At 39.4% G+C, this 15,339-nt stretch overlaps 1 protein-coding gene across 3 annotated transcripts in view; it reads right to left on the bottom strand.

The window, feature by feature from the left end:
- The window catches only part of LOC109844168, a 27,554-nt gene that overhangs the window by 7,311 nt on the left and 4,904 nt on the right, over positions 1–15,339 (bottom strand). For all 3 annotated transcript variants that reach the window (XR_002247887.1, XM_020413130.1, XM_020413129.1), the window contains exons 5-15: positions 15,046–15,160; positions 14,823–14,951; positions 13,865–13,912; positions 6,919–7,109; positions 6,640–6,836; positions 6,213–6,499; positions 5,834–5,983; positions 5,289–5,723; positions 5,042–5,191; positions 3,906–3,975; positions 416–543 (exon numbers count right to left, since the gene is read on the bottom strand). Coding sequence is in view for 2 of the 3 variants with exons in the window: in XM_020413130.1 (XP_020268719.1) it covers positions 416–543; positions 3,906–3,975; positions 5,042–5,191; positions 5,289–5,723; positions 5,834–5,983; positions 6,213–6,499; positions 6,640–6,836; positions 6,919–7,109; positions 13,865–13,912; positions 14,823–14,951; positions 15,046–15,160 (1,900 nt within the window). In the remaining variant the exon portion in view is untranslated. The remainder of the gene's footprint in view (positions 1–415; positions 544–3,905; positions 3,976–5,041; positions 5,192–5,288; positions 5,724–5,833; positions 5,984–6,212; positions 6,500–6,639; positions 6,837–6,918; positions 7,110–13,864; positions 13,913–14,822; positions 14,952–15,045; positions 15,161–15,339) is intronic.

The following is a 15,339-nucleotide window of genomic DNA, read 5'->3' on the forward strand; positions in this document are numbered from 1 at the left end:
GTTATATTAACAATTTAATGTAACTCAGTATAGCCAATCTGCCCAAATTTTGGTGAAAAGGGCTAGTAGGTTGTGCATACCAAGGTTTATATAAAGTGAAGGTGAATACGTTTAAGATATAATGCCTACCACATAGAAAAGACCCCATGACAATAGATATACAGGAAAAAAAAGTGAATTACATAGAAATAGAAATGTTCAGAGAAAGGAGATTAATTATATGCATGTACGTGATGATTGGGGAGCTTGTCACATAAACCATGTAATTGGTTGCTTAAATGCATTTAAAAACCAGAAGAGCTGAAAAGTACTGGAACGGTTTATTGGAAAGATCAGATATTAATAAGTAGATTTACTGCACCAAACAGATACGTAAAACACACTTCAAACAAGAGATAAGAAATAAAGTTCTTACCGTGTTTTCACTGAAGGATGACTTAGCAATGGGCACAAGGGGTAATATATCAAAAGTTCTGGAAGAAAATACAATCATAGAAGTTGCCAATGTGAATAGAGAACGACGACGTGATGGTGGTAGTGAACCTGCAGAAGAATGAAGCACCATAAATCTTGTTCATGAGCTAGAGTTACAATACAAACGCCAGTGTCTTTTCAATGAAAGTTACATGTAGTGAGGCACGTGAATGAATGAATGCATACTGTACAGACATGTAGTGAGCTACAAACTTCCTAATATACCTACTCTCAAGTATTTCAAGTGCTTCACCAATCGTTAAATAAAATTAACATTAAACAAACATGACACTTGAATTCCTGAAACACAACAGCTAGAACAAAGTCTAAGTGGACAGCAACAATTTTTTTATTACATTTATGTAGATTTGGCACTTTGCAAATCTACTCTCAACTATTGCTACTACTTTACCAAACATGTTTAATAAAATTAACATTAAAAACATGACACTTGAATTCCCGACAAACAACAGCTAGAACAATATTTTAGCGGACAGCTATAAATTTTTATTAACTTCAAATTTAACAGTTTAATCAACCAGCTGTGAATGCATCTCTTACATAAATGCACGCACCATTGGGTCAGACCAATGGTCATAGATAAAAACATAAGCCTTGAATTTTAACAAATATACAATGTGTCAGCCACTGAAAATCTTTCAATTCCGAACATTGTGCACAGCTAAACATGTGTACTTTTCCCAATATATGTATATTCGTTGAATACATTGTAAATATTAGATTGGTACTTGTATCCAAAAGATAATTCATAAGAAATTTAATTTAATAAGACAATAAGCTCTTGATAAATGAGACAACTCTTTAGAATTTCAGGTGCTATAAGGTGTGCACATTTATAGGTGCCGTGCAACATTATTAAGCTTGGGTAGGAAGCGTCTAATCTATCATACACTGATTTAATTAGGGAATCATTGTCATCTGTCTCTGCCTTATATCAAGCCTCAGTGATCAACGCAAGTTCCTATTCAAACCCTATCATCCTTCTGCTCTCTTCTATAGACTCTCCGCTAGGAGATTTTGGAGGCTTTCCCTTTGTTGCATGATCTTAATTTTGATAAGGAGGAAAATACTTATTGTTACTTTCCATCTGGACAGCTAAAGCTAAGTACACCTATAAGGTTAATGCAGTTTGCAAACTTATAAAATATTCTAGAATCTACTCTCAACTATTCCTACTACTTTACCAAACATGTTTAATAAAATTAACATTAAAAACATGACACTTGAATTCCTGACAAACAACAGCTAGAACAATATTTTAGCGGACAGCTATAAATTTTTATTAACTTCAAATTTGACAGTTTAATCAACTAGCTATGAATACATCTCTTACATAACTGCACGCATCATTAGGTCAGACCAATGGTCATAGATAAAAACATGAGCCTTGAATTTTAACAAATATACGATGTGTCAGCCACTGAGAATCTCACAATTCCAAACATTGTGCACAGCTAAACATGTGTACTTTCCCCAATATAAGTATATATATTGTATACATTGTGAATATTAGATTGGTACTTGTATCCAAAAGATAATTCATAAGAAAATTGATTTAATAAGACAATAAGCTCTTGATAAATGAGACAACTCTTTGGAATTTCAGGCGATATAAAGTGTCCACATTTGTAGGTGCTGTGCAACATTATTAAGCTTGGGTAGGGAAGTGTCTAATCTATCATACGCTGATTTAATTAGGGAATCGTTTTCCATCTGTCTCTGTCTTATATCAAGCCTCAGTGATCAACGCAACTCCTTATTCAAACCTTATCATCCTTCTGCTCTCTTCTATAGACTCTCCTCTAGGAGATTTTGGAGGCTTCCCCTTTATTGCATGATCTTAAATTTGATAAGGAGGAAAATACTTCTTGCTACTTTCCATCTCGAGAGCAAAAGCTAAGTACACCTATAAGGTTAATGCAGTTTAATCTCTTCTGCAACAATCAGTCTAGTTGACAGGTACTGCTAATGAACCCATGAATAGGAAAGGTACAAGGTTTACATTAACAAAATATTTGCTTATAACTCAAGAAAACACAATGGTTCAAATAGGCCAGGGAACTCATTTATTCAAACTCTTGTCAAAAGAGAAAGTAAAACAATGAACAACCAGTCGTGAACTGATTCAATAGATATGATATTATTTTCATGTGAAACGTTCTCTCATCTCCTTTTCCAATTTCTTTAAAATCATTTCCTGTTATCAAAATGTTCCCATAAAAGAGGGATAACAATGTAGTCTTAAGTTCCCAACCCGTATCTTTACTGAGAACACACTCTTCCAACATACATCCATTTGCTTCTGTCACACAAACATTGTCCTTGATAATATCTTCTTCCCCCAAAGGATGATATTCACCTTAGACGGCAAACCAATTATCTCGGTGGCAACTTATTGCCTGGGCTACTTAACATGGTCACTTTGGAGGTTTTGATCTCAAAAGACAAGTGATTTAATTGATTTATCAACTTGATGTTTCACAGAAATTGTTGAGATACTAGATCTTCTTTCTACAATTTGATTCCTGCATGCAACATCTCCATTTCAATTGAGATTGATGTAGCTCTTTTTCATGCAAATGAACATGCAAAATATCATAATATAAAATTCAAAATGATGCTCTAGTACCAAACTATGATTCCAAGTAAATCAACTATCTGATCTATATAACAACAAAATCTAGGATCTGAATTTCCAGAATGCCACAAAAAGGTTTCCATTAAAAGAAACTAAGATAGGCATTTAGTTAAGGTCCCTAACCATGTATCCAATGACCCCCCAATCCCACCCCCCCCAAAAAACCTCCTGCCCCCAGAAAAAAAACTGTCTACACCTTGTTCCGTTTTACCTTACTCATCAAATCACCCTGTTTTCTAATTGGGTCAGTTTCCATATTAGGGAGGTGACATCTAGCTGAACAGTAGAAGGTAGATCTGCTGATAGGAAAGATAATATAACAGAAGAGGTACAGGTACAACATATACAAACTCTTGAAAACCTTAGTCAACAGCCAAAGCCAAAACGCTCTCAAAAGCCTTAACTAACAAGCCCCTGAATTATTCCAATTGAACGATATATTTTAATATTCCAAATCTAAACAGAATGAATAGGAGGATTTAAAAAAAACGTATTAACCATTAATGCATATCATTTTCAAGACAAGTAGTCAACATCATTGCCATATGGTTTTACTCCAATTTATTTAACACAACAAGAATTCACTATAATAGTTATTTCAAAATCATAAAAAGGAGAAACTTGTGAAACAACGTATCATTTAAAAGTTTTTCACAAGGAGAGATCATGACAAGAAGATTATTTGTTAGTAGAGAGTAATTCTGTTGGTATAGACTGCATGCCAGCTGTATTCTTCTAGAGGAAAAAGTTGAACGCAAAACTTGAAATATACCTCCAAGTGAAATGTTTCTTAAAGAAAATGCAAGCTGAAAGCTCCGAACTAGAGCCTCACGAGAGGAACCCTGCATCAACAGTAGTAGGAAAATGAGAAATCTGCTGAAAGTAACACATTAAGTAGTATTTGCCAATGCTAGATAGATCAAAAGCTGTACGCCACAAAGAGGGAAGGAGTAAAAAAATACAGCATCCATTGTGTAACTACTGAACTTTCACTTTCATCTAGAGTTTCTGTCGTTTATTACAAACTATTAACAATGGAAAAAGGAATGTCAATGAGAAGCCTTCAAACTTTCCTAGAACTCACAGTACATGTTATAGTGTCACCAACAGAAAATTAGACCAAGTAACAGAAGTGTAGTATGTATGTATGTATGTATGTACGTGCTTGTGTGTATGTATGTATTTATGTATGTACACAATATGTATGTATGAAAAGATACAACAATAGAAAAAACCTTCATAGGAATTTATAGAGGTCGAAAAATCTCCTTGATATTTATGTGGCACAAACAGAGGTTAAAAGGCTTGAGGTTTTGACAAGCTTTAGTAAGCATGTGTCAGGATAAGAAATGGTCCTGTAATAAAATCTGAACCACCAAGAAGTTTCAACATTACCACAAGTCCGCATATCCCTCTGGATATGCAGCTATGGTAAATGTGATGTTCTAAATAACAACAAGGATATGAAACATTAAAACTCTGTTCCCACTACTTATGTTCCTTTGTACATCTGTTGAGAGGATGAAGAAGGAAGCAATCATACAATCCTGAATTGGCAAGATATTGAAGGAAATACATCACATGGGAATGTTTCTTCAGTGAGGTAGTAAGAAATGAACATATATTTTTATGGTTCAGTAATGCATCAAATTTTTCAGTGATATCATGACTTCCCATATTCTATATTAAGATCCAAAGCAGCATTCAGGGTGACAGAACCATAACTCCAGGTATCCGTCACACCAGACTAATACCTGAAAGAATTCGTGCAAGCCAAATGCATTTAGTAAAATATACTGATAATATTAAGACTTTCAGTATGTATTGACAACAGATACAAATCATCTATGTGCGACACAAGATGATGAAGATAGTAACATCAACTTTGAGATTATTAAGTATTTGCACCTTTGATCGAGAGAATAACAATGTCAGACAGTAAGTATGAGAAATAGCTTCATAGTTCTCTGGAGTATTTCCAGGAGAGATGGCCTGAACCCATATGGATGAAAGCATAAGTGTAATCTGACGACTAGTCAACCTAAGAGAAGTTGGGTCCTGAAAAAAAAGTCAAGTTGTTGTGAGGCATGAAGAAATTTTCAGAAATTCTACCGTTATCAGATTGTATCTCAATCCTAAACAGAATAAGTTATACCATGTCCCGGCATGAATTGCTCAAAGGATTTTCTCCTTCATTTGTGGCTAAGGAAACATCCTTCAGGGTAAGAATTCGGCTTTGAGATGGCTTGAATTGGTAAAGCTTCACATCATTACTACCAATTTGCTGTCTGCTGTGATCAGTATTAGACATTGAATCGAAACTGTCCTGGGGAACACTTCCTCGCAAAGAATACATTTCCCTTTTGAGCTTTCCAAACAGAGCAGCTGATGATGAAAACACAGAAACAGTCCTTGAAAGTGTTCTCCGAAGTTCATTTGTGTTGGGATCTGCTGTAGTTGCACAAGGTTGAGGACATACAGAAGATGGAACAAGAACAACAGAAAAAATGCGGTGAGCACCCACATGAATATCACGATCAGGGTGGACCATTACTAAGAGCAGATGGTGAAACAGTGCTTCAGGAAAAGCCTGCAATGTGCAAGGGATACAACTTTCATATAATCAAGAGTAGTAACAAATAAATGCGTACTTTACAAGAGAAACATATTTCAACTAGCAATTTTTGTTTCATCACTTGCCTTATTCTGATAAGTTGGATTTGGTAATGACGTGATTATTTGAGCAGTACGATAAACAGCAGAGACAGTTGCCCTAGCAACTGAAACATTAGTGGAGATATTTTCCAACATCACAGCCATCATGTCAAGAACAGGCCCTGCTTCGCCAATCTGAATAAAAAGGAAACATCATATCACGGTCTTCATTAGTTAAATATCCAATAGTTGACACTCAATATAAAGAAATATAGCATGCAAAAGATTTTCCCTATGCACCATTCATCTATAGTCAAAAGCAGGAAACTCAAGGTACCATCTAACGGAGATCGCTATAATCTACATGAATTTTTTTCCCGAAATATTGTCGGAAAAGCATTATCGCCAGTCGTGAGCTCTATACCTTTTTAGACAACTGAACAAGGCACTCATCTACTGCTTCTCTAAATTTATTGTTCCATCTGTCATTCTCCAAGTTTCCATTACCAACTGTGCACTGCATGCTTTTCTGCAGCTGCCTGACCAAATCCGTTATTGCACCGGATACAGCAAAAGAAGCCTCGGATTTTGACTGAGAAGCAAGGCAAGTGGTAACTTCAACTATGTTTAGCTGCATGTCAGGTTGTTTTAAGACAGTCTTGTGATCAAGATGCTTTATCAAAATAGATAACAGTAAATTTGTGTCTTGCCCTGAAAGAACGAAAATCAATGGGTAAAATTTATTATATAAAGAAATTGGATCAGCATAAGCCTGCTAGCCAAAAAAAGGGTTATGAATTTTTTTGTAAATATAGTATATCGCAATAAAAAAAAGAGCCATAAGTTCTTACCAGACTTTGTCATTTCAATTTGCACATCCAGCAAGACAAAAAGTGCAAGTCCATTTTGAAGTGACCAAAGTTTGTCATCGTCAAAATAACGAAACAATGAATCCAAAACGCGACGTATAGTTGTGGCCTCTTTGGCTAGCATCGCCATGTTATGCACACAGACTCTGGACCAAAAGTGAGGACTCTTGGACTGTTCACTGGCAGTTTAAACAAATAACAATGAGTGTCAAGGTGAAAATAAAACATTTTAATGATGGAGTACTAGATGGAAAATCTTACATAGATATGTTAAGCTCTCCTCCATCATTTACAATGTCTTTCCAAGAAGGGATTTGTGGCATGGCACCGAGGGATGGAGATGCATGACCTCCAGTTTGAAGGACCTCTTGCACCCATTTTCTCTGGGAGGCATCACCATCTTCAGATTTCTTATGAGGGCCTTCATAATTTTCCAACACTACTGTAACAACCTACAGCCATCAAACAAGTTGAGGTCATTAAACCGATAGAATCTCTCTTCCTTACATAATAGAGTCCTCTAGTGAGGACCTTATAACACAAAAGAGTAAATTATGAGGGTAAAAATTATGGCTCTAATACATCCACTTATCTTACTATTTACATTAATATTCTTATTGAATTCAACTGGAGTCCTTCTAACCAACTACCATTGACTCATACAATTCCCATGTTTTTAAATGAACATACAATATCATTTAAATGGAGTCCTTGTTCTAACCCACTGCCATTGATTCATACGATTTCCATGTTTTTAAATGAACATAAAATTTTTAAATATTCATACAATTACCAATTTTAAATTGACATTCTTATCGAATTCAACTGGAGTCCTTACAACCCCCTACTGTTTTCATAAAATTTCCCTGTTTTTAAATGAACATAGAAAAGGATGTAGCAAATCAAGAAAGTTTTGGCTGCTAACAAATTTTCTAATTAAAAATATTAACTTTTGCAAAAAGAAATAGAAATAAAATTATTCCAGCAAAAGATGCAATTAAATCAATTATTTGGTACTTCTGTTTCATACCTGAATTAAGTTTTCAATTGGAACTTCAGAAAAAAAAATGCAAGAGGAACTTTATGTGTTTGTTAACTAACACATGTCTCATAGAAAATAGAACTCACTTAAATATATGTTATGTCAGCTCAAATAGCCAAAGTCAATCATAACTGTGATAAGTAAGACCAACTACAAATATTACGAACTCTTATCTACCTTCAAATTCAGCATAAACCATACAACTCCTTTTCTATTCAAGGAAACTAATAGAGAGGTGTAATTGGTGTCTGGCTCATCAAAATGGATTCTAAGATAGGCTAGTATATGCGGCTGGTGAGTTAGAAGTGAAGCATTGTTCTCTCAATCTTTCTAGATTCACAGAGACCTACTAGGTTTTACTTTTGACTGTGGACTGTCTAATGTAATCCTTCTTATTAAAAGCTCGGACTGCCAGCAGAAGAATAAAACGCATACCACTGTGAATCATCATGTTCTCTCAATAGGTATTACCATCATTTAAAAAAGAAATATATTGAAGTAGTACCTCCAGTCAAACAGATCATGTCTATTAAGAGTATATTAGCTTGTCAGGAAACAAAGCCTCTTCCCCATAAGAGCAATGAGTGAGGTGTAAGTATCTTAAGTTCACTAGCAAAGCACTGTTTTGGCCTGATCGCTAAGGCATTTCATTTCCAAAGTAAGGAGAGTCTTGAAGCAAATCTGCCCTTATTCATCCACCAATTTTCCATCTATCTTCATCTCTTTGAAACTGTTGACATTAGTAATATATGTAGGGGGTTATGTGTAAGTTGTGTAGGGCCTATATAAGCCCAAGAGATCTCATAATAGGGTTAGAGTTTGTATTATCAACTTGGTATCAGAGCTGCCCCCCCTCTCCTCTCCTAAGCCTGACGTCCGCCCGCCTTACAGGCCGGCCCGAGCCCCGCCCCCCCTCCTCACTTCGTCGGCAGCCCAGCCCCCAGCACCGATCCCCCCCCAGGCCCCCTTCGTCGGCAGTCCAGGCCACCCCCCACTTCGTCGCAGCCCAGCCCCCCCAGCCAGCTGATCCCGCCTCCTAACCCCCCCCCCTCGTCAGCAGTCCCGACCCCCCCCGCCTTCAGTTCCGACCCCCTGCCGTGTTTTTTTTTGTTTTGTGCAAGCCGAGCCCCCCACCTTCCCTGTTTTTGCTGCCGCAGCAGGCGCCGACCCGTTTGAGGTTCTCAACCCCCCCGCTTCACCATGCTGGACCTCGAGTTTGGCATGGTTCCCGTCGACTTCAAGTCCTCGAACTGATGGACAGGAAGAGTATATATCTCCACACGATGAGAATATATAACTGTTTTGGATTCTAGTTTCCTCTGAGAAAGCGAGAAATTTTCGGAGACGATCTTAACTCTTGTTGTGCAGGGCAGAAGTGCGCGTGAAATCTTCACTGCGCACGAACAAGGGTTTGACGAACAGTGTGTTGATCTGAAGCTTGTATCGATGGAGGAGATGACAATCAAAGAAAGTCGTGACCACTGCGGAGGTGGTCAACTTTGATGAAGTGTGATGAAGTTGTCCGCTGATGAAAGCGAGCGAGCAAGGACGCATTCAAAGAAGTTGGAGGCTCCAACCATCGATCTGAAGCTTGAATGGACTGCAAAGTACTTATCTGAGTTGGTCAGCTGACGGTGAGATACACCCTTGCAGGAAGGACCTGGAGGGGTACTTGACTGGAGAAAAGACAAGAACCGGATAAGGATCGGGAGGACGGGATGAGTGAAGTCGCACTAATATGTTGGTGCGTAGCATTCTGGCTTACTCACTCGTTGGTGCCGACGATGCGTGCCGCCACAAGTAGATGCATTGAGAAGTAAGGACGTCTGGGAGAGATTGAGGAGACATATGATGGAGTGGGGAATAACCTGAGGGTGTTCCAGATTAAAGGAGAGATTGACGCCACAGTCCAGGGAGAGAGGACTGTACAAGAATATGCTACAGAGCTGGAGCGTCTGTGGCTGGATTATGATCATTTTTCCCCCTGGGCGAGCTGCAAGGACCCAGGATGTAAAGAGCGGGAGGCCTTTCTACAGGAGAGGACTATGGTGTTTCTTTAGGGATTGACATCAGAGTTCACTCAGCGAATTGCATTACTGCTAGCTCAGCCGAAAATTCCCTCGCTTGAGGAGGCTGTCTCGGCTATGATCCAGGAGGAGACTCGCATTAAGCTGCAGGCGGGGACAGGTGGACTTCCTGTGGTGAAGTCAGCTTTAGCAGCATCTAACAATAATGGATCCAGGGGAGAGACTCGGCAGTGCTACAACTGCGGTGAAGTGGGTCATCTAAGGCATGCTTGCACCAAACCACCCAAGGAAGGAGATTCGGGTGGACGTGGACAGTTCGGAGGGCGTGGTCGTGGCCGTGGGGGTCGACGAGGTGGAAGGGGAGCAGGCAACCGGGCGAATCTGATGATAGCAGAAGGAGGAGAAGAAGCTGAGGTGATCTTTACTGAGGAGGATCAGGCGCTCCTGGCGATACTCAGGAGAAAGCAGCAAGTAGCAGGGGATGGAGACAGGAGGAGTGGGACAGAGGAGGCATCCACATCATTCTTCGTCAGAGGCAACACTGCTACCTATGCTCATCCGACCAAAGGTACTGATGACATACATGCTCTTGCTTCCATATCTTCCGACAAATCATCAGAATGGATAGTCGACTCCGGTGCGTCTCGACATGTGACAGGTAATGCTAGTGAGTTCTCATCATATACTCACCTAGCATCGCCTGATAGTATTCAAACAGCTGATGGTACATTTCAGCCAGTGGTTGGTAAGGGTACAGTCGATTGTACAGGTTCTGTAACTCTGTCCAATGTTTTGCATGCTCCTTCCTTTCCAGTCAACCTTTTATCCATTAGTGCTATCATCCTTCAACTAAAATATATTGTTTCTTTTGATATTCCCAAGGTGATCTTTCAGGAGAAGGGGACAGGGCGGAGACTTGGGACTGGCACATGGCGTAGTGGACTGTGGTATTTGGATCGTGAAGGACTGGATTCAGCATTGGTGTCAATGATAGAGAGAGTAGAAGTAGGATCTGAGATGAGTGCTGAGAGTGTGTTGATGCTTCATCACCAGCGTTTGGGACACTCATCTTTTAATGTTTTAAGTAGGTTGTATCCATCTCTATTTGAGAAAGCAAATAAGCAGCACCTTGTATGTGATGCATGTGAGCTTGGAAAACTTACTAGAAGTTCTTACGTAAGTTCTGGTCATAGGAGTTCTCGTGTATTCGAACTGATACATTCAGATGTTTGGGGACCTTGTTCTACAAGTTCTATGAATGGATACAAGTATTTTGTTACTTTTATTGATTGTTTCTCCCGCGTTACTTGGTTGTACCTGATGAAAAATAAGAGTGAAGTGTTTGGTTGCTTTCAAAATTTTCATAGGTATGCTCAGACTCAATACGGCGCTGTGGTGAAGGTATTAAGATCTGATAATGGGACGGAGTATACTAACAAAACGTTTGGGGAATACTTGTCAGCTCAGGGAATACAACACCAGACTACGTGTCCATACACACCTGCTCAAAATGGAGTAGCGGAAAGAAAGAATAGACATCTTTTAGAGGTTGCTAGAAGTATGATGATCTCTATGAATGTCCCAGAAACATTATGGGGACAAGCAGTGTTGACCGCGGCAGCACTAATCAACAGAATGCCCTCGAGAGTGCTGGATTGGAAGTCTCCGTGTGAGACATTAAAGGGAGATAATGGTGGGATTCTTCCACTTAAAGTGTTTGGCTGTGTGTGCTTTGTGAAATGAAGACGACGAGGAGATTGAGACAAGAGGTGTTAGGCCAACGGCTCAGGGAGAACTACTTACCTATAGTAGGAAGGGGCAACAAATTGCGAGAACAGTACCAACAGTACCTACAGTGCCACTGGTGCCAAGTCCCTTGTCAACGCCTGAACCGACTCCTGAGACACCTACACCACCACAAGATTCCTCTCAAGGTGACTCCATTTCTCTTCCTATTCCTCCCACACCAATAACTGTACGGAGGACTACTCGCAGTAATGCGGGAAATCCTCCCGATAGATATGGTTGGGATCTTGCTCAGTTTGTATCATATTCTAACATCCACCCTACACATGGAGCATTCATTGCATCACTGGACTCTGTTACTATACCTAACAATTGGCAGGTTGCAAAGAAGGACCAGAAATGGAAAGCTGCTATGCACGAAGAGCTAAGGGCCCTTGAGAAGAACCGCACTTGGGAGTTAGTAAAACTACCAAAAGGAAAGAGAGCAGTTGGATGCAAGTGGGTCTTCACTGTGAAGCAGAATCCAGATGGACAGGTTGAGCGCTACAAAGCTCGTCTGGTGGCAAAAGGATATAGTCAGACATACGGCATCGACTATGATGAGACTTTTGCACCAGTAGCGAAGATGAGCACTGTTCGAACCTTGATCTCTCTGGCAGTAAATGGTGGATGGAAGCTACACCAATTAGATGTGAAGAATGCATTTCTTCATGGAGATCTGGTGGAAGAGGTATACATGGAAATTCCGCCAGGATTCAACACAGAACAGACAGTGGGCAAGGTCTGCAGATTGAAGAAGTCTCTATATGGCCTGAAACAATCTCCTCGTGCTTGGTTCGACAGATTTAGGCGGGCTATGATAGGTATGAGATACCGACAGATTAACGCTGATCATACCGTGTTCTTCCGACGAAATGAAGGTCACATCACTGTGCTTGCGGTATATGTGGATGATATGATCATTACAGGGGATGATGAGGAGGAGATTGCCAAACTCAAAGTGAGACTGGGTAAGGAGTTCGAGGTGAAAGATCTTGGCTTGCTTCGATACTTTCTTGGAATAGAAATAGCTCGCGGAGCGGAGGGGATTGTCTTATCCCAGAGAAAGTATGCACTGGATCTTCTTAAAGAGACAGGGATGTTAGGGTGTAAACCTGCAACTACACCGATCGACCAGAAGTTCAAGCTGGGTGCTGAGGCTGGAGAACCAGTTGATCGTGACAGATACCAAAGGCTGGTAGGGAGGTTGATCTACCTGAGTCACACACGTCCCGATATCTCTTTTGCAGTGAGCGTGGTGAGCCGCTACATGCATGATCCAAGGAAGGGTCATATGGACGCTGTGTACCAGATTCTGAGATATCTGAAGAGTGCCCCTGGAAAGGGACTGATATTCAGGAAAAATGGACATGTGAGCATCGAGGGTTATTGTGACTCTGATTGGGCTAGCAGTGCTGATGACGGGAGGTCCACCTCGGGATACTGCATCTTTATAGGAGGCAACTTAGTCTCGTGGAAGAGCAAGAAGCAATCGGTGGTGGCGAGATCAACAGCTGAGGCAGAGTATAGAGCTATGGCCTTAGGAGTTGCTGAGTTGTTATGGTTGAAGAGTATGCTGGTTGAGCTGAAGCTGGATCAAGGAGCTAAGATAAAGTTATGGTGTGATAACAAGTCAGCTATCAGTATCGTCAACAACCCAGTGCAGCATGATAGAACCAAACACATCGAGATCGATAGGTTCTTCATCAAAGAGAAGTTGGATAGTGGACTACTGGAGCTAAGTCATGTTTCAACTAAGGACCAGGCAGCAGATTATCTGACTAAAGGACTTAGCTCATTAGACATGATTAGAGGATGTGACAAGATGGGCTTAGTGGATATCTTTCGCCCATCTTGAGGAGGAGTGTTGACATTAGTAATATATGTAGGGGGTTATGTGTAAGTTGTGTAGGGCCTATATAAGCCCAAGAGATCTCATAATAGGGTTAGGGTTTGTATTATCAACTGAAACTATATACATATAAGTACATGGTCTACTCATACGCACAGACAAGCACACATATGCAGATAACAGCAGGATTGACATAAGTAAAGGCCATCAGCTAATTCACAAGTAGATTCAAAATTCTGCTCCAAATAATAATGCAGTACCTCATTCTTTGGAATCAACTGCTAGTATTAATCAAGATGATTAAAAAAAACCACATATTAATCATTGGAATAATATAAGATGGTAAGACAATTCTAACAGTACAATAATATAAGGTAGTAAGATAATTCTAGCAGTAGTGAGAAATGTAACAAGATATTGGAATAATGTAAGGTAGTAAGATAATTCTAACAGTACAATTTAGTTACCCTCATATAGGTAACAGCGTCAAAATTAGCTTACATTGTCAAATTCTGCAGAAATATGAGAGTGTTCCCCCATAAACCAAACCTGTAAAGCATTGAGAAAACGACGACAAATATATGTCACAACTAACTGCATAGGAATATGTCTACAACCAAGAAACAAACGATATTGATGAGAAAGATAAACTCATAAACTGTACAAAACCAAAACCTATGAATGTTTTGTGAAAATATGAGTTTTGTGCTGCAAGGTAAATAACATTTTTGGAAATTACCTACCAAATAATGCGAAGCATTAAAATATACCGTGATTAAGTTTTGCATTATCTATTATGTTGAAAAAGTGTCTTGATCCAGAGGGGAAATAGTAAGCCTTATTCACAGGAAATAAAATGGCTGGAATTACATAATCTTTGAATGTGGAAGTAAATAAATTTCTCAAACTTCAATAATATCCTAACATCCACACTAATCCTGCAGTTGGAGCATATATATTAATCATGGCTCATCTTGGTAGAAAAACTAGAACTTAAAACTAAGTACCACATCTGCAATCTGAGAACTCCCATCAGATAAGTCTATGGGAGCACTGAACCCCACCCCACAACCCTCAAAAAAAAAAAATTACATGCACGCGCGCGCAGACAAACACACACACACAGAAGGTGGGGGGTGGGGGAAGTAATAATAAGGATGGATAGATAAATTAAGATCTCAGTAACACATCTGACATATGTGATGTGAACTCACAAGAGATCGATAAATTAAGATCTCAAACCCCCACCCCACAAAAAAAAAAAAGAGAGAGAGAGAGAGAGAGAGAGAGAGAGAGAGAGAGAGAGAGAGATCAGTAATAATCAGGATATATGGATAAATTAAGATCTCAGTAACCCATCTGCCATATATGTGATGAACTCACAAGAAGAGATAAATTAAGATCTCAATAATATTAAGGATAGAGATAGGGAAACATGCATTTACTGGGAAAAAAATACCATTGAAGAAAGGGCTTCAAGCCCTGCTGCACGCAGGCGGACTGCCATATCGTCCGTCCCTATGCCTTGAGCTAGCTGACATAGTGTTGGAATAAGACCTTCCAAATTGAACATATGAGTGCCATCCGTCTGACACATAAAAAAACAAAGCACAAATCTTAAATAATTAATGGGTTCCACCTAAATTAAGCATGTTTATCACCAATCCAAGTACAAAACTTACCTGACTGTTTACGAAGTCAAAAAGAGCATGACATCCTTGAATCCGCATTTCATCCTGCCTTGTTTGATCCAAGAATGTCTGTATGATGGTAAGTAAGCTACTTGCAAATAGTGGCCTGGAAGTATAAATTTCATTCATCATAATAAATTATGAAATTTTAACATTAAATATTGCATAGACAAGTCATAGAATAATTGAATTTTACTTTCAGGTGGGTATTAGGTGTGAGTGAATTTTTCGGTTTGGGTGGGCATGGGGGAAGTTCAGCAAAATGATACCAGAAAAAATTTTCTT

The sequence above is a fragment of the Asparagus officinalis genome, chromosome 6, assembly GCF_001876935.1.
Source record: "Asparagus officinalis chromosome 6, Aspof.V1, whole genome shotgun sequence".
NCBI classification, from domain to species: domain Eukaryota; kingdom Viridiplantae; phylum Streptophyta; class Magnoliopsida; order Asparagales; family Asparagaceae; genus Asparagus; species Asparagus officinalis.